Raw genomic sequence first — 27,647 nt, 5'->3', positions numbered from 1 at the left:
TACAGGAAAGGAGAGGAGATGGGGTTGTATTTGAGTGAGCTTCAGCAGGTGACTTTGAATACCCTTCTCATCCCTGGAAGAAGCCCTGAGGTGAACCTTATGTGTTAAAAGCTAGAAAATCCAGGAAAAAATCTTTTGTTAATTAAAGCCTTGCACCATTTGTCGTTAATTGGATATAAACACATTTAAATGCAGACTACACACATTTCATTTAGCAAAATCTAACATCTTTTCAGGGTAAGGGTGTTTATTAATTAGTGAAGAAGTTAATTCTGTGATTTCAAGCTTTTGACAGATTAGGTGCTCCTCACGGCATGGGACTCCGTCCTGAATAATCAGGGATTGTGTGACTGCATGACATGGCATCTCATTATCTGTCCGCCTATCCGTCCCTCTGTCTCCCTCCTCCCTCTCTCCCCTCAGGAGGAGGAGGCGCTGCGGGCCCAGGTGAAGGACCTGGAGGAGAAGCTGGAGACCCTGCGGATGAAGCGGAACGAGGACAAGGCCAAGCTGAAGGAGCTGGAGAAGTACAAGATCCAGCTGGAGCAGCTGCAGGAGTGGAAGAGCAAGATGCAGGAGCAGCAGGGCGAGCTGCAGAAGCAGCTGAAGGAGGCCAAGAAGGTACAGCATCAATACATTGCATTGCATTACATTACATTACATTGAATTGCATTGAATTGCATTGCATTACATTACATTACATTACATTACATGCATTTAGCAGACGCTCTTATCCAGAGCAGCTTCCAGCACAATAGAACATAAGTGTGTCCATTGAGGCTACATGAGCAATGGAGTCAGTCTAGGCTAACAACACTCCCACACCATTGAGTGTGAGAATGACACCATTCAAGTCCTACCAAAGGTTAACTTGTGCAACCTGACTAGGCAACAGAAGGCCAGTAAACTAGTACACAGAATCCAAAACGCAACACCCATGTTGCCGTTCTCACTGTGACCAGAGATAGGCGGTCACCTTGGCTGTCTCCCTGCTGTCAGTGCTAAAGGGCACACTTTGGTGTGGCGTTTGCCAGGTTTGGCTACTGCTTGTAAAACAACGAAAATGCAGAATGAAGCAGAACAAGAACCTTAAAAGAACCTTAAAAACTCAGCCCCTCTTTCTCACTCAGATGTGAACAGACACCACAGATCACCTTGGCCAAACACAAAATGTGGGCCTGCTCAGCCTGAGAGTCCCCATATGGAGAGTCGGGCCTTCTGTATCGCAGCCATCAGCCCTGTTCTGTTAGTGTGAAGGTGGAGCTCCATTAGCCTGTCTCTGCAGCGCCTGACAGCGCTGGTGGACTGCTGCCAACCATCCCCTGAGTGCCCTCTGCCTGTCAGTGCACCCTCTTTAACCTCCCTGCTCTCCCCTGCCTCTCAGCGCTAAACACACCGCGGGCTAATGGCTTTTGCCACCAGCCTCCATCTCCTAAAGTGGTGTCATGGGAGCACGCATCATCAGAAAGCGCCGGCCATGGGGCTAGGATGATTGGAGTGCTGGCAGAGTGAGGCCAAGAGCTCTCTGAATACACAGTGACAGTGCTGTTTCAATGCCAGGGCGGGTCAGGCGGGACGTCATGCCAGGATATCAGTCTTTCAGTCATGTCTGGTCCATAAGCTGAATCTTTCTCACTGTTTGTGAGCCTGAGCTCACACCTAGCCGCAGAGGGCCACAACCCGGCAAGTTTTCCACTCTCAGAGCACCCTGAGTGCTGAGTCAGTTCCCTCAAAATGTGGGGATTTAGTTGATGGCTAAATACTGGACTGGAACAACATCCTGCTCCCAAAACTCTGAACAGCATCTTTATTACCCTTTTGAGAGCACACATTCAAGGCAGATCAACTAACACTAATGTTTCTTTGCTTTCTCCAAGAGGTCTTACCAACTGGGGTTTGTCACATACGATTTTAAAGTAATAAAGTAGTAATACAGTGATTTATAACTAATTTCTGCCACCCGCCGCCCCGACCGTAGGAGGCCAAGGAGGCCCTGGAGGCCAAGGACCGCTACATGGAGGAGATGGCGGACACGGCGGACGCCATCGAGATGGCCACCCTGGATAAGGAGATGGCGGAAGAGAGGGCGGAGTCGCTGCAGCAGGAGGTGGACTCGCTGAAGGAGAAGGTGGAGGAGCTGACCATGGACCTGGAGATCCTCAAGCATGAGATCGAGGAGAAGGGTGAGGGAGACCATTCTAGTCTGAATTTCTAAAGATGATGATCTGCAGTGATGTAACGTATTGCAAAAAGTTGAATAACTGTACCATCCATTGGCAGATCCTGACAGCCTAGAATGCTTGGATTTGTGTGTGTGCATTTAAACTGATTTTTTTTTACAGCAATTGGGAATGTATTTGTGTGCAGTATCTGTGGTTGTAATCTCTGGTGGCCCCTCCACAGGTTCCGATGGAGCAGCCTCCAGTTACCACGTCAAGCAGCTGGAGGAGCAGAATGGCAGGCTGAAGGAGGCCTTGGTCAGGTCAGTGCTGGTGCCTCTATGGCTGTCCGCAGAGCACGGCTTTTCACAAGGACAATCTAGCAGTCCAGATTATATAACCACAGGTGCCACAGCCTAGGAGAGATCTCTTCCCCAGCCCCAGCTGTGTCCTGCATTGTTTTAAAGAAGCTTTTTGGTGAGTTTCCAGCGCTTAATTGAGGTATAGTGGAGCGTATCTAGGTGAAGGGGTCAGTGGTGGTTTTTAACTAAGACGGCGCAATGAAACCAGCACAATGAATAGTTATTATTATTTTTGAGAGGGATGTCGTCTTTGGCAGGATGCGCGACCTGTCGGCCTCAGAGAAGCAGGAGCATGTGAAGCTCCAGAAGCAGATGGAGAAGAAGAACACTGAGCTGGAGACTCTGCGGCAGCAGAAGGAGAAGTTGGTGGAGGAGATGAAGCAGGCCGAAAAAACCATTGATGAACTCAAAGAGCAGGTCAGTCACGAGCCATCTCCACCAGCAGCTCTCACGGCCTCTTACTGTGTCTCTGACTCCCACAAGCTCCCATAACACCATACTGTCTCTGACGCCTACCGACTCCCATAATGCTCTGTGACTCCAGACAGCTCCTATAACACCATGCAATTTCTGATTACCATTAACTCCTATAACGCCAAGCTGTTCCTGATTCCCACCAGCTCCCATAACACTGTCTCTGACTCCCAACCCCTTTCACAACATCAGACTGAGTGTAACGTGACACATGTACAGGGCAGTAAGTGAATTAAAGCTAGGGTAATTGGCATGCATACTATCATATAAAAATGATATTATATGGGAACTCAAGCATTTTCAGGACATGTTGTGTCCAATCTTGCACTTGCTCTAGAACAGCCACTGTAACTGCTGTAAATCAGTTCCAATTCCAATACTGGTTCCAGCCACGCCTGGTATTACCAGTTTCAGGTTGATGTCACATAACATATGAGCAACAGTGTGATTTCCCTTTGGAGCATATCTTATTGAAACCCACAACACACTGTGCCCTGCCTGGGGCCTCCTCACCTCCCTAAGTATCCCAGCACATCAGCCTGTTCCGGCCATCAGTGCTTACTGTGAAAACCTCCTCTCCCCTGAAACAAGGACTCAGCATGAATTTGGCCTGCTGTAAGCAAACTGCCGGGTCAATACATCGCTGCTACGGTGCGTCCGGAGGGCTAACCTAGCACCGGAACAGGTTGTTCAGAGAGTTCCAATTAATCACAGGTGTAAATGCGGAGCCACACAAGGAACAAACAGCCAGGGGTAGTCCTTTAATGTATTAAAGCTAGCAATTACGTCGGTTCATTTCCTGACTCACCACTTAATCCCTGTTTAATTTCATTAGTGGGCTGCGAAGAGGATAAAGCCGGGAGGCTTTAATGAGTGAGGTGTGAACTGTGGACGTAAACACGGCCGGTCTGTTGCGCTCACCGACGGCGTAACACCCCCACCCCCACCCCCACCCGGCTTCATGGTGTCCTCCTTTATTCCTTGATACTTTCTCGTTCCTTTAGGTTTCCCCTCCAATGGTGTCTTTGGTTTTGTGCCTTTTTTTTCTTTCTCTACTCACCTCCTGGTGTCGTGCTCAAATCTGTTTAAGAGAATGAAAGCATTGCTTTTAAGTGGCAAATGTATAATATCGGTGATGTGTATAAACCTTTGAGAGGACCCACAGATGAGAATGAATGATGGGTGCTGATCAGCCCAAATCTTGTCGTGCGCTACTAGTTAGCTTAGTGAGGGTGTCATGATCTGAAGTCTTCTTTTTATTTCACCTACTTGCATTAGCGCTTCCCTCGCGTGCCACAAATCCTGTAAAGCACCCAAGCGAGTGAATACAGCCTGAAGGGTTGAGCGGTAATTACACCACACGGTCTGTAACATATATAGTGTGAACCCTGCTGTGATATGGATCAACAGGCCATTACAACGCCTGAACGCTGCTTTGTTCTGTTTGCCCAGCTGGGGTACTACTTGTACGTGGTCTCTTTCCACCAGAGGGGATGATGCTCTTTAGCGCCCCCTGCTGAGTGAGACTTGTAATGTTGCTTCTGAGGCAAGTAGGTGTAACTGAAGAGTGGAGATTTAGTCAGGGTTTCAGGTGGGTTTGTGACAAAATGCTATTGCACAATTGATTAAACTGTGGTCCGCCACAACCTATGTGGGATCATTGAAGTGCTGGTTAACTATAAAGATATATTCACTGTTTGCCAGCGGCAGTTGTATGCGCACATATGGTAGGTGTGTTGTGTTGTCCCTGTGGTTACTAGAGTTCGGGGTGCGGTCAGTAACGGTCAGCGTGTGGTCACTAACGGTCAGCGTGCGGTCACTGTGTCTCAGGTGGACGCTGCTCTGGGGGCAGAGGAGATGGTGGAGACTCTCACAGAGAGGAACCTGGACCTGGAGGAGAAAGTGCGTGAGCTGCGTGAGACAGTCAGCGACCTGGTGAGTGATCACAGTCCTCCACCCTTCCCTCCATCTCTCCCCTAAACCGCTGACCGCTGAGTGCACGGGAGCTGATATGAAGACCTGTCCTACCTCCAGTATTCACTCAACTCAACTAAATTTCAAAATTAGAAATCTGATGCGATTCATCACAATGGGGAAAAAAACATTTTAATGTTGTCAGACTAACTTGTTGTAGAAAGTACAGTAGTCAGTGTATCAGTGTTAATAAGTTCTTAATGTCCAATGCCAAATAGTAGAACATTCATTATATTTATATTGAAACATTCAGAAATGCTTGTACAATATAGCAGGTTAATTACACCTTGTTTATGTAACAGTCAGCCAAGTGGAATATAAATAAATTAAAGGCAAAGCTAGTAATAGCTGAATGCATTTTATGTTTTGCCGTTAACTTACTTATATAGTATACTGACTTCAGTACAGGCAGACTGTCATACTTTGCTTAGATTGTGACTGATTTGACCCTGGAGACTGACCGCTGCCCCCTGGTGGCTGCCCCTCTCTCTGCGCCCCCGCAGGAGGCCATCAATGAAATGAACGACGAGCTGCAGGAGAACGCCCGCGAGACGGAGCTGGAGCTGCGGGAGCAGCTGGACATGGGCGCGGCGCGGGTGCGCGAGGCCGAGAAGAGGGTGGAGGCGGCCCAGGAGACCGTGGCCGACTACCAGCAGACCATCAAGAAGTACCGCGAGCTGACCGCTCATCTGCAGGTGAGGGGAAAGAGCAGGTGCAGGCGCTAGCCCCTTCAGCCAGGGCCGGCGTGCAGGGCCCCTGGGGAGCCAGAGGACAGCAGCAGCAGCGGTGCAGTGGGGTGGAAGAGCTAGTCTACCATTGAACCACAATCGCTGAGAATGTGAGGGGGCAATTACTGCCTGAAGATGAGGAGCAGATTGGTTAACTAAGTGGTCAGCAAGAACAAGATCAGCAGTCTGGTGTGGTGGATAAGACGCTTGACTGTGGGGCACTGCCATTCTACTCTGTCAAATTGTAGCAAGTACTGTGTAGTAAGTCACAGAAGAAGTATGTTGAGGTAAAATTGCTGTGGGTTTGGGAAGTAGAGAGATAAAGTAGGAGAAATAAGAAATTACACTTTAGAGAGTTACATTTAAAATATATTTGGGAGGATATTTCCAAAAGATGAACAGAAGAGCACTCTCCCCTGGGAACCTGATCACTTCAGTTAGGTAGAGAAGAAGAGAAGCAAGCATGAGCAGCACATGAGACTCCCAGATCAGCACAAGCAGTAAGAACTCTCTGCCCTATAGCATCAGCAGCAGCACGGGGATTACATAAAGATAAGCCGTTTCCGTTGTGAGAAACAAAATCCAGATTGCAAAGGATCAAGCAGGGAATGAAATGCAGACTCGGTGTTCTGTGTAGAAAGGGATGTACTGAGAGAACTGGGTGGTTCTGGAGCTTTAAAGAATCAAACCTGTGTTTTTGGGGAGGATCTGTAATGCTATCCAATTTAAAATGGGAGAAACAACATTGATGTAGGAATGCGGTATTGATAGAGGAAATGTGTGCTGGAGGTTACTTGTATGCATAGGGATAGGGTCCTAAAGACAAGTAGATAAGCATGATCCATTGTTAGAAAGCAAAGCTTAGAAACAGAACTGAAAGCAGACATGGAGAAGGGCATTAAAGAGCCCCCTAAAGGTTTGGGAAAGCTTTTGAGAGACAGATTGTGCAAGCCTTTGCAAATATTAGACATTGTAGTCAGGGCCAAGTTAGAAATTGTGGAAGGGGTCAAGGATTGAAGCGAATAATGATTTAGCATTAATTTCTCCTTAACTTTAGGTCTTAATGCTTACTTAATGAGGATGAGCACATTTTATGAGCTTATGCTCAAGGTTCTTAGGAGGGGGACATAGAGAGATTGTGTAAGATCAGCTTTTCCCACATTGCAGAGCTCATGGTTGCCAAGTATGGACATTAATCAGAGTACATATCTTTTATCACACACCAGGCTGACTCATTGTTTTGGATTGATGCTTAAAGAATTAATCATGTTGGGACACTCCTTTTCTGTTTTTAACATTAGTTTTGGTCTGGATGGCCATTTCTTTTTTCCCAGGGGGTTTTTAACTGCATTTTTCTTTTATGTTCATCCCTGTTTTTTACTCTTCAAACATCATCTACAAACAAAAGAATGCATTTAAATAGGGTAACAACAGTTATTCAGTATGGGCACAGGCAGTGATAAAATAGCCTGCCAGTGGATGCAAACTTTGCAAGGCTTTTAATTAGGCAGAGACTCTGTCTCATGTTATTAGTGAGCCATTGCTTCTCAATGTGGTGAAGCTGTTAGACAGTCAGAAAATGAAATGACATGCTTTTTGCATCAGGACAGAATGCCAACAGACCACAGAACGTACACAAGTTACTTCATTTGCATAACTTCACAGTGCAACTAAATGTCAGTCAAACAGGCACATCTCTCTCCCCACTAGTTTTGGCAGAATAATTAAGCAGTGAGCTTGCTTTTAAACTCATTATGGTAGTTGCAGTGCAATAAAATGCACGGCTGTGGAAACAGTCTAGTTACATGAGGTATCTGATTCTGTTTGTGAATGTCAAGGTCTGTGGGAAAATGGAAGTTCTGTTTCCGAAGGTTGTCCATATAAATGTGGGACCTCTATTTCTGTCTGTATGTGATGTTTACTGCCATCTAGTGGACATAAAGTGTTTCTCACACGAGAAGCTAGGGTGGGGTGCACATGCACTTGAAGGTCCCTGATAGCTGCCTGGATAGGCATACAAGGACCTACAAATCCAGATGCACAGTGAAGCCCGCGGCCTGCGTAGGGGGGTAGTAAGGAGTGTGTGACGGACGCTCGCTCTGTCTGCAGGAAGTGAACAGGGAGCTGATGAGCCAGCAGGAAGCCACGGCAGAGCAGCAGCAGCAGCCTCCGGCCGAGATGTTTGACTTCAAGATCAAGTTCGCCGAGACCAAGGCCTACGCCAAGGTGAGCCCGCAGTACCATAAACGTCTCACCTTCCACCAGCGCAGAGACCCCTGGAGGGCTCCATTCTACAACTACCAATTCAACTGACCACCTTCTCAGTTAAATTAAAGGGCCTCAAGAATGACTCTCTGAAGTGAACTCAGTATTCCTTTTTATTTAATACTAAAACATGTTATTCTTTATACTTAGTGTTATTATTTCACATACAGTACACACACACATTGTAGATTAAAGTAAATGCGGGGTTTGCAGATTTACTCAAAGCTAATGTTTGTACTCGTCTCTGTGTGGGGTATCCAGTTAGTCCAGACTTTTAGGGCATACAGCATTTCCTACAGCTGGCTGCAGCAAGCCTACATTTCTTCACAAGTAAATGAGTAATGTGACAATCCTTTCCACACAAAATTCAGCATAATTTCCATTTTTGCTGCCATGACCCTGTCCCGATTGTCTTCTTGCCAGCAAATCTATTAATGCAAGCACAACTTGCCGTAATGAAAATGACTGTTCCCTTTCACTGGAAGTGAACACATGGTGACATTGCTAAGTACTTTGCATGTTAAACAAGTATTGAACAAATCAAGGATTCTCCCACCTTCTGCATTTATTAGCACCTAAGAAACTCAAGGAATATTTAGTAACAGATAAGGCTGCACTAAAAGAAACAAAGCAGTTTTGTCAGTATACAATCTTTGGTATTTTGCAGAAGTATAGCAAAAATGTAGGGCAGCAGTGTGGCATAGTGGTAAGGAGCAGGGCTTGTAAACCAAAAGGTTGCTGGTTCCTTTCCCTGCTGGGGCACTACTGTTGTACCCTTGGGCAAGGCACTTAACCCAGATTTGCCTCAGTAAAAATCCAGCTGTAAATGGACACAAAACATTGTAAGTCCCTCTGGATAAGTAACAATAATAACAATAATGTAATTTAATGTAATAGCAAAGTACAGACTCCATACACCTCCTTGCATCAGGCATGACTGAGCTGTCTGACAGTGAGATTGTCTTACAGTTTGTCAGAACAACCGTAGATGTACATTGTCAGATCTGTGCCTAGCTGTGAGGCTGTACTTTTTAATCAGAACCTTTCCTTCTGTCTGGATCCAGGCCATTGAGATGGAGCTGAGGAAGATGGAGGTGGGACAGGCGAACAGACAGGTCTCTCTGCTGACCTCCTTCATGCCTGACTCCTTCCTGCGGCACGGCGGAGACCACGACTGCATCCTTGTGCTGCTGCTGATCCCACGCCTCATCTGCAAGGTAGGACAGGCCACTCCCATCAGGGAGGCGCCCAAACACAAAGGGAAGCTTCAGTTCTCTTTAAGAGCGGTTACTGTGCCTGACCCATGCTCTAGGTTTGGCCTACAGTAGTTAGGTTGTAGATATGTGGAGTATTTGTACTGCGTGGTGCAACAGCTGATTCTCAAGTGCTGGATCTACGTGTAAGTAGATGTAATCATTAGTTTTAACTAAGGTTAATTCTAACTCAGTTTCGCAATAGGTTGGGGTCAGTGACAGTAAACTGTAGTGATTCCAGAATGGCTGCCAGCATCTCCCATCCTAGTCCATTCAGGGCAGTTTATATTGCTGTGAGGTCTTGTTGTCCAGTGCAGTGTTGTTTGCTTGTGTTGTCCACTGTGTACTGGTGGGACCACCATGTGTGTACATGAGTGAGACCACCATATCTGTGTATGGGTGAGACCACCATGTCCTTGTGTGTCTGCAGGCGGAGCTGATCAGCAAGCAGGCGCAGGAGAAGTTTGACCTGAACGAGAACTGCGTGGAGCGCGCCGGGATGCGCGGGGCCGTGGGGGAGCAGCTCAGCTTCGCCGCCGGCCTGGTCTACTCCCTCAGCCTGCTGCAGGCCACCCTGCACAAATACGAGCAGTACGTACTCCCCCCCCAAACCCCCTCCGTCTCGCACTCACACACACGGACACCCCTTTCACACTCATCTCCCTCACACACTTAGATCCCTCTCTCCAATATTTACACCTCTCTCACATGACTTTCAAATCAAGTGACTTTCAGACACCTCTCTCACATGAATTTCAAATCATGCTTAGTCCCCTCTCTCCAATATTTACACTTCTCTCACACTACTTTCAAATCACACAAAGGTGTCGGATTCTTGGGCTTACCATCACCGGTGTCAGTTGACAAAGTATTCAGTTATCATTGCAACATTCCACAAACATTGATGTATAAACTGCTAATGTCCGCTGCCTTTTTGTAGGAGCTGTGTATCAGTTTTACTGATGTGATTGTCCAGATATCAAGGACAACTGAAAACAGAAACTGCCAAGGGCAAGCAACAGCCATGGACAAAATGTGTTTTCTAAGATGCTGTTAGGAGCAGTGAGAAAGGCAGTATTTCTGTGGTTTCAAAGAAAAAAAAGGCCTTCACAACCAATTGCAGTACACGTTAAAGATTGATGTTATACATTTTAACCACAAGATGGCGATACACTCATAGCGGTGAGGTGCTGCTTTTGGAAAGAAATCAGTAATTCTGTGCCATGCAATTACACATTTGGATGCTAGCGCAAGCTCACATTGGCTGTGAACGTTTTTTCCATTTGGCAAAAATTTTCATAACAGCTAGAGAAGCTCATTTTCACTCCCTGCCACTGAAATCATTTTAAGGTTATTTAATAGTAATGTTATTGTGACAATTTCTCACAGAAGGAACTGCAGAGTAAATGTAAGTTTGTATGCCACTTCCCCTTTCATTTTGCTTGAAAGTTGGGGGAGGATGGAGCTTGACAGTAGACAACACAGGAAAATTAGGCCTTAGGCCATCTTTAATTTAACCCTGGAGCACGTTCACTCTTTCTGCTGTGGTAACTAACTTTTACAGAGGTGCCCAAGTGAGTATTACTTTTGTGACCAGAGGAGATTTAGCAGAAGGATTATCCGTTCTGAGAAGTCATTATGAGAGACATATTCAAAGCCTCTACTGTATGCAGATGTGGCACTTGCAGAATTTGTTATCCAGAAATCGAATTTCCATGCCGCAGAAGTCTGGATTACAGCCAGCGCTATTCTCGAGCCGCGCCGTGATATTTCATTTCATCTCGTGATTAATATTAATGAAGTTTTCAGCGCGTATCGCTTACTGTACTGTCAGGGTGAATTTGATAATACCACAGACACAGCTCCGGTCCTCTGTGTGTGTCAGCGTTTCTCCTGGCTCCGTTTCTCAAGTCGTTTCTGCTTACAAAGCAGCGGCGGCCCCGCACAGAGGAGCTGACAGACCGAACTGCTGAACAACGCACAAAATGCCTCCAGTGCACAAAGAGATGAAATATTACAGTTTAGATAGCGACCGTCCTATCTGCCGTACGATTTGCATTCAAATATTGAGTTTTACACTCGCTCCCATTTTGAAGCCCGTTGTTTATGCGGCTGCGTGCCAGAATGGGGGATCATCATGACGAATGAGTCTGGTCACTGGCTGGAAGGGGCTCTGGATTGTAGGTGCGGTTTATGGACTGCGTGTGCGTGTTTCGGAGCTCTGAATCAGTGCAGCATGGAGGTGCGTAATAGCTGTGATACACACACGTACAAAGTTCTGAACCAGCGCTGTGTAGGGGTGTGTGGTAACTGTGTGTGTGTGTGTGTGTGTGTTTCAGAGCTCTGAACCAGTGCTGTGTGAAGTTGTGTAGTAACTGTAAGCGTGTGTATGTTTCAGAGCTCTGAACCAGTGCAGTGTGGAAGTGTATAAGAAGGTGGGGACGCTGTACCCAGAGATGAGTGTGCATGAGCGCTCCCTGGACTTCCTCATCGACCTGCTGCACAAAGACCAGCTGGACGAGACCGTCAACGTGGAACCCCTCACCAAGGCCATCAAGTACTACCAGGTACTGAACACACACTCAACACAACCCCCTCACTAAGGTCATCAGCGTACTCTGAAAGGGCCAAGCTCAACTAGTCTTCCAGCACCCAGGCCAGTTTTGAAATTGAATCCTTCTTCATCACGAGGACTCATTTCAAGGAGCTGGTCTCACAATGATCACAGCTCCCTTGCCAAGGTCATTGAGAGCTTCCTCATACATTTACTCCTACTATATACTGAACATATACTGAGCACATCATACTGAGCACATCTGAACACAGTCTGAATTCGACGGACTCTACAACAACTGAATAAGTTACAGTGTTCAGAGCGTTCAGCACTCTCTGGTCACCTCAGAACACGCTGGCGGCACAGCACACTCCACACCGATACTGATCACCGTGCGCACCGGGCCAGCTCGGACGGCGCGGCAAAACGATTTTACATTAGGCTGGAAGTTCGCTCCTCGGAGAAAAATGAGCGTGGCTGTGTGAATTATCGCAGAGGGTGCGGAAGCGAGGTGGGCTTATCGCACCTCACGCCTCCCAAAGCCTCCAGTCCTTTTTTTTTCCTCTGCATTACCAGCCGTTCGTTTTCCCCTAATCTTTTTTCCTGTCCGTGTCGGGACGGAACATGAACAATCGCACTTGTCATCGGCGCTCAGGTCTATAATTTTCGCCGTATATATTCCTGTAAACTGAATTCGCAGCAGAGCGGAGCGTAATGCCTTTCCCATTCACGCGTGATGGCAAGTTCCCTCTGCCTTCGACTTTCTCTCTCTCTCTTTCTCTCTCTCTCTCTCCCTCCACCTCGCCCCCTGTAAAATGAAACCCCAGCCGCTTTGATATTTGCAAGTGAAAGTCATTATTTTACAAGACACTTTTCAGACATGGAAAATTCCTCTGTGCACATTTAATGGAAGGCTCTGTAGTTTAAAGCGAGGTGGGTTATTGAGAGCACTGAACTCCTTATTTATAGCCAAGGGCCTGTCATCTCTTGTTAAAACTCTCATCTTTTCTCTGGATGCCGGGAGAGGGATCTGCTAAGTCTGAATCACGCTGCACTAAGCGAGCTTGGCTCCGCGCAGGAACGAGGGCGCCCCTTGAGGGGGTCGCTTCAATCAAAGCACTGTGGGAGAACTGGACTCCATTCGCTCAATTCTGCAATTTATTTTTGGCGGTGTTACAATTTGTATTGACGTGACTATTTTTAATGTTTTTTAGGGGGAAAAAGTGTTCCAGAAAGTATGTACGAGTCATGGAGTGTGAACATAACGTGCTTCTATTTAACTAGTGTGTGTGGTGTGATATTTATGTATATTTTGTCATGTTTGCATTGTGGTTATGCTGGGAATAATCTTAAGGGTAGATTTCTCACTGTTCTGGGTTCAGCTGATAATGCCTGGTCTGCTAGACACAGACGGATCATGTCTTGTTGTTCTGCAGCACCTGTACAGCATCCATCTGGCAGACCAGACAGAGGACTGCACCATGCAGCTGGCCGACCACATCAAGGTATGAGAGGTCCTCAAACGCACTGCCAACGTTGCAACAACATTGATTAAACCCTTGCAATACGCCGGTATACCATTGCTGTACCACTTGTGTTGTCGCTCGGATTCATCGTCAAGACCGATTTAATTCAGAGGCGTACATATTGTTTTTATTAATGTAGCTGGGTTTTCTCTGCTTCTCTCTCTCCGCTGCCCCCCCTCCCCTTAAAAACAGTTTACCCAGAGTGCCTTGGACTGCATGGCGGTGGAAGTGGGCCGCCTGCGGGCGTTCCTGCAGACGGGACAGGAAGCGACGGACCTGGCGATCCTGCTGAAGGACCTGGAGACTTCCTGCAGCGACATCCGCCAGTTCTGCAAGAAGATCCGCCGCAGGATGCCCGGCACCGACGTCCCCGGCATCCCGGCTGCGCTCACGTTCGGCCAACAGGTACAGGAGCCAGTAGCAGAACAGCTGTGAGAGACAGGAGCCAATAGCAAAGCGGCTGTGAGATCCGGGAGCCAATAGAAAAGCAGCTGCAGGCTACAGGAGTAAATATAAAAGCTGTGTCTGCAGCTGGTTCTGCAGAAATCTGGTCCTACAGGTTTTAGAGGTAACCTTCAGCGGCTGATTAGCACTTGAAATGAGAGGTGATTCAACCTCCTGTCCAATCAGTGGCTCTAATTAAATAATCAAAACTGGAGGAGGAATGAAAATGAGAACAAAAAACATTCAGCAGCAGGAGTGGCCGCTGCGGGAGCAGGAGTCCCGCTCAGCTCCAGTCTGTGCATCTGCCTGAGGATCAGAATCTAATTACTGTCTCTGTACCTTGCTTTAAAATTGGAATAATGCACAGATAGACCTTAGATGAACAGTCATTACACCAGAGAATATGTACCAGTAGACTTGCGGTTTCCTCTTCAGAGCCCACTAGTTTTTCTTGGGGTGTAAGTTATCAGTCCAGTAGGCAGCCGGTCAACCTCACAGAGCTGGACCTTATCTGGGAGTTTTCACTGAGTACCACTCCTGCTCTGCTAAGATAAATTTCCCTGGCTCTTTTTGAGTTGTTGGCAGTGTCACAAATCCCACACTATAGTACAATGTAGTACTTTCAGCAGCTATACATGGCCTTCAACTACCCTCCTACATTGATAGTATGGGTAGTGTAGTATGCTACATCATGCCTGGTCATGCCATACTACAGCCACACTACAGCATCATGCTACAATAGCTGAAACAAAAGGAGGCAGCAGCCATATACTATCTATGAAGCTTTTTAGGTTTCTTAACTCAGAATTCTTTGCCAAATGAAAGGTCGGAGCATATTAATAGGGCTCAGAACGGACAAAAGTCTAGATGATCTGGAGCTTGTATTCAAATGTAAGAAGCTATGTGGCAAAAAATCCTCAGTTTCTATAGAAAGTGAATTGTACTGTGTGTAATATTAATATTAGCTAACATAGATAATTTATGCACTGTCATGTACAGTTACTTGGCAGTTGTAGCGTCTATGAGAACAAAATTCCAGTATATGTACTGGATATTGCTGGCTACCTTGGCTAATGTCAAAGTTTGTTGACACAGATTTATGATGCTGAAGTGCTTTTACAGTTGATGCATACTTGCGTACTTATTGATGCGCACAAAAACGTTTTAGTTGAGAATCCATCAAAATACTGTGCAGCTGTTTAGTGTGTGCATTGGGACACAGCCATTGTGAAAGAGGGGGGGCCTCACATGTTCCGGAAAGTTCTGACTATAGACAGTGAGATGCTCAGTGGGGCTGCTCACAGTAAGGCCTCAGCTTATCCGCACCTCGTAAAGGACAGCCATTGTGCGCTTATCGTTTCGCTCTGAATGCAGTGCTGCATGCAAGTTCTCATTGTAGGAAGCGGAGATAGGAATCTTATTCAGCCGGGGATGCGCGCGTGGCACAGCTGACCGTTTGAAAGCCGGCAACATCTGGTCTGCACAACTCCACAGAAGACAAGGAGAATAGAGGCTGCCGACAGCTGAACACTCTGGAATAAAATAGACAATCCGTTTTCATGTTCTGTTGCTAAATTCCCGCTACTGCAATATCATTCCTGCTGGCAAGCGCACACACTTAATCAAAGGCAATTTGCAGGCAATCAGAAGAGGCGGTCTTCTGTGCTTTCTCCCCTAATCAAAGTAACGAGTGCAGCACCAGCCCGAAGGTTGTCATTGAGTAGTAAGCTCATGTGGTCTGTTTGGGCGTGGCTGCTCTCGGTCTCCGGGGGACGCTGGTGGGGCGGGCGGCTCACACGGCGTCTGCTCCCCCCCCCCCGCAGGTGTCGGACACGCTGATGGACTGCAGGAAGCACCTGACCTGGGTGGTGGCGGTGCTCCAGGAGGTGGCGGCCGCCGGCGCCCAGATGATCGCCCCCCTCGGCGAACAGGAGGGGCTGTCGGCCCTCAAGCTGGAGGACATGGCCTTCAAGGCGGGAGAGCAGGTACGGTAACCCGCCCACGCACACTGTGAAACTGCGCCTCCCCCTATCCTGTTATACCATACCTCCTGCACATTCATAGTCACAAGGCTGTGTGGAGATGTCTCAGTAGCTGGCCTTCGCAGGCTAGAGCCCTGGCTGCCTGTTTATAGACCAGGCCAAGAATGACAATGAAACCCCCCCGCCCCTCATCACTGAGGCTGTCTTTCATTCTAAGGCCTTGTGAATCGAGGACATGTCGTGCTTCACCTTCACCAGGCAGAGAAAACAGAAAGGCCCCATTATCCATGCAGTCAATGGGAGCACAGGTCAAGTGCCTTGGAAAGTGGATCTGGAGGCGCGCGTGCGTGGGCGTGCCTGGCCTCTCCGTTCCTTTGGGCACACCAGAGTGCGCTTGACTCAGACCCTCTCTCCTCCCCCCCAGATCTACGGCACCCAGGGCATCAACCCGTACGAGTGCCTGCGGCAGTCCTGCAGCATCGTCATCGCCACCATGAACAAGATGGCCACCGCCATGCAGGAGGGCGAGTACGACGCCGAGAAGCCCCAGAGCAGGGTGAGAGGCCAGGCCCATGACTCTTTACCTCCTCTGCATTGGTTCAACACTGAACTCAGAACACTGCAGCCCCAACTAAAAACATGGTGACTCCATAAAGCAGACGTACAACATGTACATTTATTGCAATTATATTTTGGCTCAGTAGACCGTCACAGTGTAACTGCAATGAAAAAGAATATTTTGTGGCATAATTCATTACATGATTGACTGTCGAGGTGAGTATGTTGACAGTTATTCTGATATGAAGCAACTACATGACTCGTAATGTTGTTTTCCACATCAGTAACCATTTGCCATGATGTACTTGCTGTCCATAGAATCTGCACAGCCATTTCATTGTAATTACATAGATAAATTGCCTACTTAACCAGTGTTACAAAATTAAGTGCTAGTGGAAGCAGTTCCAGCAGGTAGACCAGCATTTCTCGACTGTGACTCTGAGGATTTAAGTTCCACTCAAATGTGGATAAATAAATTAATATTGCACGTCTCCTCATAACTGTGGGGACAGTGTTCTCTCGTAATGAGAAGGTTAAGGGTTTTATTCCCCGCTGGGGCAATGCCATGGTACCCTTGAGCCAGGTGCTTAACCTGAATTGCTTGTGATGAATGCAGTGCTTGTGGTGTGCTGAACCGAATTGATTATCTGGCTGTAAATGAGAGCAGGGAAAATATGAGTCTGCTGAGAACAGGAATAAATAACTATTGGGGAACAGAAAATGCTACCAAGTACCACAGATCAACTCTGTGCTCCAAATGGCCGCATTTATGATCAGTGAGTTCAGTGAGGAACAGCTTTTGGGAAGCTGTCTCTGGTCTACATAGAGGAGACAGAAGTCAGTGAGAAGTCAGTCATTATTCTGTAGAAATGATTAAATAGCTGAATAGTATAGAATGGGGACAAGTAAGTGGAAAATTGACCCAGTTCAGTGTGTTTGGAAAAAAAGTCCCCTTCCCACCCCTCACAGGTGCTCTCTCCACCCCCCCCCCCCCCCCCCCCCCCCCCGTGTTCTTTCTGACTGTCCCACTGTGTCTTGCGCAGACCCCCCCACCGGTGGAGCTGAGGGCGGCCGCGCTGCGCGCCGAGATCACGGACGCTGAGGGCCTGGGGCTCAAGCTGGAGGACAGAGAGACGGTCATCAAGGAGCTCAAGAAGTCTCTCAAGATCAAGGTACTGCACCAGCCTCAGTGACACACAAGGGTTTCACTGCTAAAGATACTGTAAAAGTCCACAGCCTGCACCAAAACTCACTGTCTATGCTAATCGTATTCTACCTGCAGTTATTAACAGCTAAATAACAGCCTGACCTCTGTTCACTTGGACAAGCCCAGAGGAGTGAGCCCTAATGAGATAAAAGTATGCCCATCATCATGCCCTAGCCCTTATATACACCTTCCTGAACATGAAAATCCTTTTAAAATAACAGCAGCTAATGGCTCACAAATAGCCATTGCACCATCATAGCCCTCTTATATTTTCTCAGTAATTTGAAAAGCCTCCTTATGGATTAATTCTGTCCGTCGACTCCTGCAACATTCGCCCTTGGTCGTTTTAGAAGATCACCGTATCATCATCATAACACACACACAGTGAATTATGAGAGGTTCTCATGCGTTGTGGTGGCTGTCGCAGGGCGAGGAGCTGAGCGAGGCCAACGTCCGGGTGAATTGTGAGAGGTTCTCATGCGTTGTGGTGGCTATCACAGGGCGAGGAGCTGAGCGAGGCCAACGTCCGGCTCTCTCTGCTGGAGAAGAAGCTAGACAGCTCCTCCAAGGACGCAGACGAGCGTGTGGAGAAGATCCAGACCAAGCTGGACGAGACCCAGACCCTGCTGAAAAAGAAGGAGAAGTAAGGAGCATTTACTAAAGGGTGTTGAGGGGCTGTGTTATTTTCCGCCTTGCAGAGGCAGTTGACGTACTACACATAGCCTGAGCCAAATACCCATCCACTGATGGAAGCGTTTAGCAAGAGAGCACGCACTCGGAGACAGACAGGGCAGACAAGGCCAGACACTCTATACACAGTCCTCTGCCAGGCTTACTCGGCTGCGTGTGTAACCCCGGGGCCCCTCTTCCGCCTGCCTCAGGGAGTTCGAGGAGACCATGGACGCCCTGCAGGCCGACATCGACCAGCTGGAGTCGGAGAAGGCCGAGCTGAAGCAGCGCCTCAACAGCCAGTCCAAGATGACCATCGAGGGGCTGAGGGGCCCGCCGGCGTCCGGCATCGCCTCCATCGTCAGCGGCATGGCGGGGGGTGAGCGTCCGCACCTCCCTCCTCACGCATTCACGCTTCTCGCACACGTAGCACACAGCATGGTGAGGTCAGCACAGAAGTACACCATTACACAGTGTGAGAAAAGATTAGATTAGATTAGATTCAGCTTTATTGTCATTGTGCAGGCACAGTATAGTATAGGTACAGAGCCAATGAAATGAAGTCTGAAGGACTACATCAGCAGGTGATACCACTTCTTCAGTGAGCTTCCTATGTTCTATTGTTAATAACTGGTAGCAGCTATTCATGTTATCTCACATTATATTTTCAAGATGTTACCTCTATGGCAGGAAGAGATTCTGCTCACCTTGAATAGCTACAAACAATACACACCAAGAGTTTCCAGTTTGAGTCAGTCTGCGCTTGTAGTAGAAGCATAATACCAGAGGCCTACTGATAGTACACGCCCATTATATAACCCAGTGTCCCCTTTCATGCAGAAAAATGCTGTGAATACGCTCCTTGACTGCCTCAGTGCTTCCCTAAAGGCTCTGTAATTTCTGCTTGCACCCTAACCGTCTGTCTCTCTGTATTCCCACCTCCTCACCGCTGTTCCCTCTTAAATCCGCAGACGAGCAGAAAGGTATGCTATCCTCTGTCCTCTGCTCCCTCTGCCCGCCCTGCCTGCTCAATCCATGCATGTCTGTGTGGAGTCTAGATCAGCGGGAATAGCGTTAGGCGTTTCTGTTCTCTACCGGATGGCAATGAGTAGGGAACGTGTTGTTTTGTCGATCACGTTTGCATGGTTTCTGGTTGTATCTGATTAGCAGTATAAAGGACAAATGTGTTTCTGTGGTTTAGTACAGTCCCCTAGTGTCATTTTAAACAGGGCAAATCATAATATAATGATGAAGAAAAGTCATAATTGTACGTTGTAATTTGTGTACCATTTCCAAGCTGCGTTCACGTTCAGATGGTAGCTCTCGACATCTGATGTCCGGGTGCCTATGTATTCGACTTCCCCTATCTGCTGCCCCCTACAGGTGGCGTGATGCCCAGCATGGGCGGTGGCTCCGGGCCTCTCCAGGTCATTGACTCGCCCCTCCTCATGCAGCAGATCCAGGCCCAACGTCTCAGCATCAAGCACCTGAAGAACGAGAACAACCGGCTCAAGGTGGGCGGCGCACCTGTGCTTTGGAGTGAAAGGAGGCTGCCATAGAGGCAGTCCTGCCCATATTCTACAGGGGAGGATAGGGAACACTTCATGCGTTTAAGCATAAGTCTTTAGATCAAAATGTCTTTGAATGCATGTTTCCCATTATCTTAATCAGGTGTGTCTAAACTTTTGGCAGGTACTGTACATAATCAATTATATTGCACGTATAGTGCACCACAAACTCAGGTAGAGTTCTGACGAGGTCTCATTTGCAGCCTAGAGGAATGTTTACACAGATTTCATAAATTAGTGAGGCGAGAGAGAGTGAACCTGCATTATGCAGGAAGGCAGTGAGATCCAACAGCCTTGTGGAGGGGATGAGTAAGATGACTCTTTACCTCTATATCCTGCACCAGGGGAACTTCATGTATTAACCATTTGCATGCATGACCCTGTGCATGAAAAGCACAGGTATAGCATACGAGTGCTATGAAAAGGTGTGGTTTATCAAGAGGAAACATGCGGGCACGCCCTGGTTCTCACTCCTACTGCTGACCACACATGTGAATGTTTCCATGTGGTGGGGTGTGGCACAGCTGCAGATGGACCACCCAGTGTGACAGAGAGTGTAGTCTGCTTACTGGACACTGGTTTTGTCATCATTTGCAGATTTAAAAGATGAACCTCCCCAAAATACACCAGGTTGTCAGAATTCAACAAAGTTGGGGTAAAAAAAGCCATGGACATTATTTATTCAATTTATGTCTTTTTAGTTTTGGTTTGTTTGTTTTGCAGTGAGTGGGGAGTTGTCTCTTGTATCTATTGAACAGGCAATATGGGCTGAGAGATTTAATAAATATGTGTGTAGAATAAGAACTCCATGCTGTTTTACAGATTTCGCCTCAAAGGAGAATGAAGTACCCATTCTAGCATCAGAATTCAAAAACATATTTTTCTGTAGACCATCAGAAAGAGAGTTCTCACCCCCCCCCCCCCCCTCCCCCCACCCACAGATGCCCAGTTCTGTCTCTGCACTTATATATACCTGCAAGCATCAGGTATATTTCACTAACAGAGACTACACTACAGCCCAGCAGAGTAATGATCAGTGGCAGCTGTCCCAAAGATGTATATATTCAGTAGTTTAGCAATATGCCTTCAGGTTGAGCTTGTACAAATTTAACTGGAATTAGCATATCAGCAAACAGCTAGGAAAACAGCTGAACATCTGAACCTCGCTCGGCTGTCAGCCGGCTCATGTCTGTGCGCCTAACTGCAATTCTGAATGAGTTTGTGCTGTCTATCTCAGTGTGACATTTCATCTATTCATGTGGCTTGAATACCGTGGCAGAAAGCAGCTCAGAATCTGTGCAAGCCGAAAGGGAAAAGGTACGTCCTGTTCCTGACGCTACTGTCATGACAACCTCAAACTATTTGTGGGATTGAAATAAAACAATAAAAACAAAGTAAAAATCTGCATCCCTAACTCCACATGAATCGTAGGTAAATAGATGCTGTTGCTTATTTCTTCCTCTGCCAGTGGGTGAACTCTGGTTAAGTTTATCTGTTGTGTTAATTAGCCAGCTTGATTCAATTTAAGTGCAGTTTGAGTGTTATAGGATCTGTCTAACAAGACGTGAGTTCCTTTCTGAATTAATTGCAATCAGAATATGCGCATAGTTTTGAATTGGTGTCAGAGAGGCAGTTGGGAACCCGTTATTTAATATGAACTGTAAACATGGGTTCTGTGTCATATCCAAGTTTTTATTAAGAATGTTAGCAAGCTTAGGCATATGCTACCTGGCTGTATGTTTACATTTGGTTCAGAAAGAGCATGAAGTACCGTCTTTATATGTGTTGTGAACATAGCAGCTCCAGTAATACTCTGAAATCTTGTAAACTGTAAAATACGTTTATGCTCTGCCTTTGATGTGATAACTGGTGTTGACGAGAGTTTCTCTTTACGCTTGCACCAGTCTCTGGTAGATTCGGTTCGGATATCTTCCACACTACCACTGAAACTGGTTTTGGAAAACATTTTAGAAATCCAATTTACAACCATTTTTTTCCACTTTAGACTTTCCAGCTCCATAGATTCCGGTTTCTATGGTGATATGGAAGCTGCAATACAGCTTGACACGTGCGTCAAGAATCTCTCCACGTCTTCTCCCAGCTGCCCCATTGCCCCCAGCCCACTGTCTGATCTGAGCCCTGATCGACCCTTTGCTACTCCGCCATGCTAACTAATGATGCCCCTAATTAGACCGCAGTGGAGCAGCCCTAGAGCAAACAGCAGACAGGAGATGGGGATAGTCAGCGTGATAGCTGAGTTGTGCTTAATAAAGGGGTTACCCACACCACATGTTAGCAATTCAAAGAGCAGCTAGCATGTAGGCTTTTTAGCTGGCTGCTATCTGCATCAGGCAGGAGTGAGGGTGGCCGGGGCTGCGATAGCCGGCTGACTTCTCTCGGGTTGATTTTGCATATCGTTGGCAAGGAATGACAAGAAAGACAAGGAAATATTGTGTTGTAGCGATGTCTGGCAGCCATCGTGCACCTCCGTTAAAGCCTCCGTCCGTGTTCGACGCATGTTAGCATTTGGCTGGGATGCGCCTGAGCTGGTTTTAATTGCAGCTGATTTACTCTGGGGAAACCTTAGGGTCTGGATTAAGCCGGGACTCTCTGCTCAGTGTCTCAGTTCTGATAAAACCCGCCCTCTTCATTTACAGCTTCTGTCTGGAGGTGTGTGTAATGGGTTTTGTTCCTGAGAATCCCGCAGCTATATGAAGTGAGCATTAGCCAGGATATCCAGTTTAGTCACTCACTGTGTCTCTGTGCAGTATACGGGTAACCACAGTGGAGGCCTGTTGAAAACAATTCCAGTGTCTGTGGTTTGTCTCACGGCTGACCAGGCTGAGATGGTCGGTCGCCCTGTGTTGACCCGGTTCCTGTGCGTTTGCGCTCCCAGGCTGAGATGGTCGGTCGCCCTGTGTTGACCCGGTTCCTGTGCGTTTGCGCTCCCAGGCTGAGATGGTCGGTCGCCCTGTGTTGACCCGGTTCCTGTGCGTTTGCGCTCCCAGGCTGAGAAGATGGACGCCCAGCTGGCCTCCCTGCCGCCGCTTCGCGTGTCCAAGCTGCCCTCCAAGGACGGCTCCCGGCCCGAGGTGCTCTCCAGCGCCCTCTACCGCAAAACCGACCAGCTGCTGGAGACCCTGCTCCAGATGAGCGCCAACGTCAAGGTGGTGGACATCACCGGCAAGTCTCCAGGTCAGCCTCAAAGCCTTCCTTCTCGGCTCCTCTGAGCAAACTTATAGAAAATGGTCATTTCTTTATAATGGTATGAAAGTGACAGCAAGATTGTCACTGGTCATTTATATAGACATTAATGTGGCTTAGAAGTGTTTTTAATTCTGAAAATGACCAACTTTTGGTTAAAATTAGCAACAATTTTTCAGTGGAATGGATAAGTGAGTGAGTTGAGACTTTTGGTTGAGGACGGTGAATGATGGTATCAGATGCATGCTTTCCGAATGAGTGGTAGTGATATCAGACACAAATTATGTCAGATATGAATGACTGGTATGACAGTATTTGTAGTGTGAACGAAGGGGGATGTTAGCAGACACTTAGATGTAGTGTGAATGTCTGACGGTGATTTCAGACGTGTATACGTAGTGTATGTTAGCGAGCGGTAGGACTTGATCGGTGTGATTCGGTCAGGCTGACGCCGGTCTCCCCTCTCTAACAGTGAGCCCCAGCGCGCAGCTCTTGGAGCAGACCGCCCGGCTGCAGTCCCTCAGCGACACCCTGGACAGGCTGAAGGTAAACCGCAGAGGTTTCGGCGTAAAGCTACGGAGCAGCGCTCTGTCATGTAAATTAGTCACAGTGGTAGCGCACAGACCCCCCTCCTGCTGGGAGACAGATTTACATATCACAGAGCTACCCAGCCGAGGGACTGAGAACATCTCTCGGTCGAAAAAAAGAGCACGTGCAACGTAGCTCAGTCTACATCAACGTTTGCAGCTCTTGTTGAGAAGATGACGAGCAGGTGTGTCAAGGTTTGTGGTAGGAAAGAGATGGGGATCTAAGCAGCCTGGTTTTCATTCTATTGTTGATGTGTCTGTCCCCGTTTCCCTGTCCTTCAGATCAGCTCTCTGCCTTATGTAGTGTGCCAGGAGACATCTGGGATGGTTGTGTGTGAATGTGGCCAGTGGCTGCTTTACATTACAGTACATTATTGGCATTTAGCAGATGCTCTTATCCAAAGCAACTTACATAGGTTACAGTTTTTCACATGCTACCCATTTATACAGCTAGATATCTACTGAGGTAATTCTGGGTTAAGTACCTTGCCCAAGGGTACAACAGCAGTGCAACCTTTTGGTTACGAGTCCTGCTCCTTACCACTATGCTACACTCCCGCCCCACACTGCTTTATGGGCAGCATTTAGATGGGGACTCAACGCTGAAGCCGAAGCGCCGAGGCTATCGCTGTGCGTCAGCCAGGGATGAGGCAGGGATGTGCTGCTGTAGTTGACTGTCATTTCTCTCCCCTCTCCTCTGCTTTCTGTCCTGTCCCCCTCTCTCTCCCTCAGGATGAAGTGGCGGAGCACGTTGTCACCCAGAGGCCCGGAGCTTGTGTCCCCTCCGACTTTGCCACGTTCCCCTCCACCTCCTTCGTCAAGGTGAGACGCGGGCAGGGGAGGGCTACATGCACCAATCTGCCCCAAAAACCAGATCCCTTCCCAGGTCCCATAAGAAATCAGAGCTGTGTCCCCATCATAGATAACGTCTCGGTCTCTGATGGGTTTGCCTCAGGACAGAGCAAACAGCCCCCTGTAAAACCATCTTATCTGTAACAGGTTTGTGCACTGATATAAGACAGGAGTCTTGTTGTTTTTGGCACTCGGAGGTTGCTTGTCGTAGATGTTATGTTCTGTGGCATTCACTTCAGGGGTCTTGATACTTCACTGGGGTGTGTGCCTTGAATCTTGAAATGCCTCTCTTGTTGCACGAGAGAAGGCTCCAAGAAGCCCTCTCACCCCCCCGTCTCCTCACAAGGCCTGTAATTGTTTCATCTGGGATCGACTCGTCCTCCTGGGGTTCATGTCCCGGCAGGCGGTGTTCCTTCCCAACTGGCTTTGACACTTTGAAGGCTCCTCTTTTCAATTCGGGCCAAAAATAAGCCGTGTCTGGCAAGGCGATACTCCCTCGTAGGTGTCCAAATGTTTTCTCTGGATGCAGCGAAATGCAAAATGGAGAGGCTTGTGTGAGTGCTTGTGTGCCTGCAAAAACACATTAAGAGGGCGTGGGAAAGCATGGGCCAGCACTGAATTTGGGTGCGTGTTTCTGCATTGGGCCTAACCTCAAATCAGTAGCAAAAGCACACCATTAACTTACAGAATTTATCAAGAGAGGACACAGATTTGGTCAAATACTGGGACGGCATCAATTTTTCATAATTTATGTAGTGTGAACATTTGAGCAAACTCAAATGAACATTTGAGCAAACTCAAATGTTCATTTGAGTTTGCCTGCAAAATGCGCATGAAAATAACCAAGATATGTAACATTGACTCCATGGCTGGAGTATGAGATTTCAGGCTGTGGGGGATGGAGACTAGCATTAGTTATAGGATCTTCCTCAGCTTATGAACATCTAGCTGTTAGGCTCTGTTCATTTGTGACTTCAAGACTGTTTGAAGTTGACTTTCTTCAAAGTCTTGCTTGAACTGTACCCCTAATTGATTTTAGAACATAGGCCTTGGGAAGTTTAAACTTACTGCAGGTGTACTTAAGGTACCACAGGTTAACTAAGCCTCAGAGAATGAAGCTCTTTTATAATAAATGTTGCTATTTAAATAATTCAGTATAAAATTTAAAATACAGGAAATAGTACAAAGCCATCCAAATACAAATGTAAATGAATGTTTTCTTGTGTAGACAGAAGGAGAACAGTGAATAGTAACATTAAAAACCATTTTAAATGAAGGATCCTGTCACATTCCTTCAGTTACCATTTCTCACGAATGGCAGCGATTCCAATAACTGTGGAATCTGCAGCTGGCTTTCGTGGGCCAGAGATGAAATAAATCAGTTTTTGTAGATACTTAAATGCAGATCAGGAGAATCAGGAGAAATGAAAAGTGAAATGGAGTGAAGCCACCTTTTTTAAATGAATCCGAAAGTGTGAAGACCGCTGCGGCATACTAGTGACTTTGACAGCTGGAACATACGCGATTACTATTCTAACTCAGAGCTGATGCATATTAATTGATACATGTTCAAAATACATTCATGAAATGAATGCATGCCATATTTAAGACACTGTATATCTTCAGAGGTTAATGACATTTTGATAATTATGCCCATTTTCTGTCTTGTAACATGATATGACGTGTACCATGTGATATTCATATCTTTCGTAGGGGAATCGCTCATGCAGAAGAGATTGTATGTAACGCTGTACTTCAGTAACTGGTGCATAGATGTATGTTTTTCTGCTTGCAGGTCTGATATTCTGGTAAGTCAAGTGTGGACCTAGTTAATTCCTCCCTGTGTCAGACTCTTAACGCCATCTTCTCTTCCGCAGGCAAAGGAGGAGAAGAAGGGCGACACGGTGCTGGTGGGCAGGGTGATGGTGCCGTGCTCCCGCGGCCATGAGCAGGTCCACCGCCTCGTCCTGTCTCAGCCTCAGCTCCACCAAGTGCACCGCCTCCTGCTGACCTAGGCCCCGCCCCCCTGCCACAGCCCCGCCTCCCCTCTGTTTCTGTGTGCATGGGTGTGAACAGGCTCTCCACGAGGCTCCAGAGCAGCAAAGAACACCTCCCAAACATTCTCTCTCCGTCTCCCCCTGCATTCTGCCCCCCCCCACCCACCTGACCAGATTCAGTCTCTGCCTCAGCCCCCCTCTGGCAGCGCAGGGCCACAGACGCGCAAGGTATTCTTGAGAACCATGGCAACACTACACAGATGAAGGAAAACAAAGCCTGCATTCTCATTGGAGACCTTGAAAGAGCAGTTAGGTTTGGAGCAAGACTGCCAACACCTAGTTCCCCTAGTTGAATATTTAGCACAGAACATGAATCTTTTGATATAAATCCATCTTAGATAGAAACGGTAATGAAATTCAGTCCAAAGTCTAGCATTTTGCCATTGCATTGTCGACTAGGAAGAGTGGAGCAGAGAATGAAATCTAAAGGCACTTGATGCATAGAAGAATTGGCAGTGACAGGTAGAACACAAAAGGTTTACTTTTAGAAACAGACATAAACTCCATGTATTTATTCATCTATTCACTGCAGGGGCTGGTATTTTGACAACACATATTAATGTATCTTAGTGTGTGTCATATGAATTGAGGGTGTATTTAGACTCCTGTATTGTGGTTTGTTTTTAACTTGAATATTTATGTGGGATATATAAAATATGTAATATTCCATCAGTACTTGTTTGAAACAGCAGGGCATTCATTCACTGTTTAATGCATCGAAGGCTGTCATTATGCTTGGTTCCAGCTGGTAACAGCTGAAATAAATGTTGCTTAAAGGGATTTGAAGTCAATAGAATGGTTAGTGTTGATTATAAGATGTTAAAGTATGTTATTTAAACTGTATCAAGTGACTATCAGAATAACTATTTGGTATAAACCTGTAGTCAAGCTAAAGATATTGCATACTCACTTTCGGCTTAAGTAAATAATCCACACTAGTACTGTCTGCTGTCATCCAATCTAATGAAGTTTATAGTTTCTTGTGGAGAGTTATCTTGATTTAAATTTGGAAGCACAACATACTAATTTAATCAATACCCATTTAACTTAACATGAGATTGAAACTTTGTTTTGTTTCTGGATGTCTTTTTATTATTTAACCAAGGGAAACATTTTCCTTTTACTTCATTGTTGATGTAAGGATTGTCTTCCAGCCCTGCTCTACCACACGAGTAGATTGATCTCTTAACTGTTAAATGGGTTGTAAGACCATCTTCTCAAGGT

The 27,647-nt window shown here is 47.0% G+C and overlaps 1 protein-coding gene across 6 annotated transcripts in view; it reads left to right on the top strand.

Annotated features, from left to right (window-relative positions):
- dctn1b (dynactin 1b) overlaps nt 1-27,578 on the top strand; it is a 56,849-nt gene extending 29,271 nt beyond the window's left edge. For 4 of the 6 annotated variants that reach the window (XM_036516910.1, XM_036516908.1, XM_036516907.1 and 1 more), the window contains 23 exons: nt 424-621; nt 1,979-2,183; nt 2,404-2,482; nt 2,779-2,938; nt 4,826-4,930; nt 5,473-5,664; nt 7,807-7,923; nt 9,027-9,179; nt 9,646-9,806; nt 11,614-11,782; nt 13,206-13,274; nt 13,488-13,700; nt 15,563-15,724; nt 16,146-16,277; nt 17,323-17,451; nt 17,987-18,129; nt 18,368-18,534; nt 19,127-19,138; nt 19,539-19,669; nt 22,732-22,918; nt 23,400-23,473; nt 24,247-24,336; nt 26,244-27,578. In XM_036516910.1, the coding sequence (XP_036372803.1) occupies nt 424-621; nt 1,979-2,183; nt 2,404-2,482; nt 2,779-2,938; nt 4,826-4,930; nt 5,473-5,664; nt 7,807-7,923; nt 9,027-9,179; nt 9,646-9,806; nt 11,614-11,782; nt 13,206-13,274; nt 13,488-13,700; nt 15,563-15,724; nt 16,146-16,277; nt 17,323-17,451; nt 17,987-18,129; nt 18,368-18,534; nt 19,127-19,138; nt 19,539-19,669; nt 22,732-22,918; nt 23,400-23,473; nt 24,247-24,336; nt 26,244-26,381 (3,186 nt within the window). In that variant the 3' untranslated portion in view covers nt 26,382-27,578. The remainder of the gene's footprint in view (nt 1-423; nt 622-1,978; nt 2,184-2,403; nt 2,483-2,778; nt 2,939-4,825; nt 4,931-5,472; nt 5,665-7,806; nt 7,924-9,026; nt 9,180-9,645; nt 9,807-11,613; nt 11,783-13,205; nt 13,275-13,487; nt 13,701-15,562; nt 15,725-16,145; nt 16,278-17,322; nt 17,452-17,986; nt 18,130-18,367; nt 18,535-19,126; nt 19,139-19,538; nt 19,670-22,731; nt 22,919-23,399; nt 23,474-24,246; nt 24,337-26,243) is intronic. The other 2 variants (XM_036516911.1, XM_036516909.1) reach the window with 1 other exon arrangement.
- Nucleotides 27,579-27,647: the final 69 nt, after the last annotated feature.

The sequence above is a fragment of the Megalops cyprinoides genome, chromosome 22 (assembly GCF_013368585.1).
Source record: "Megalops cyprinoides isolate fMegCyp1 chromosome 22, fMegCyp1.pri, whole genome shotgun sequence".
Taxonomy (NCBI): Eukaryota; Metazoa; Chordata; class Actinopteri; order Elopiformes; family Megalopidae; genus Megalops; species Megalops cyprinoides.
The sequence above is the reverse complement of the archived record's forward strand: the minus strand, read 5'-3'. Positions and strand labels throughout refer to the sequence as shown.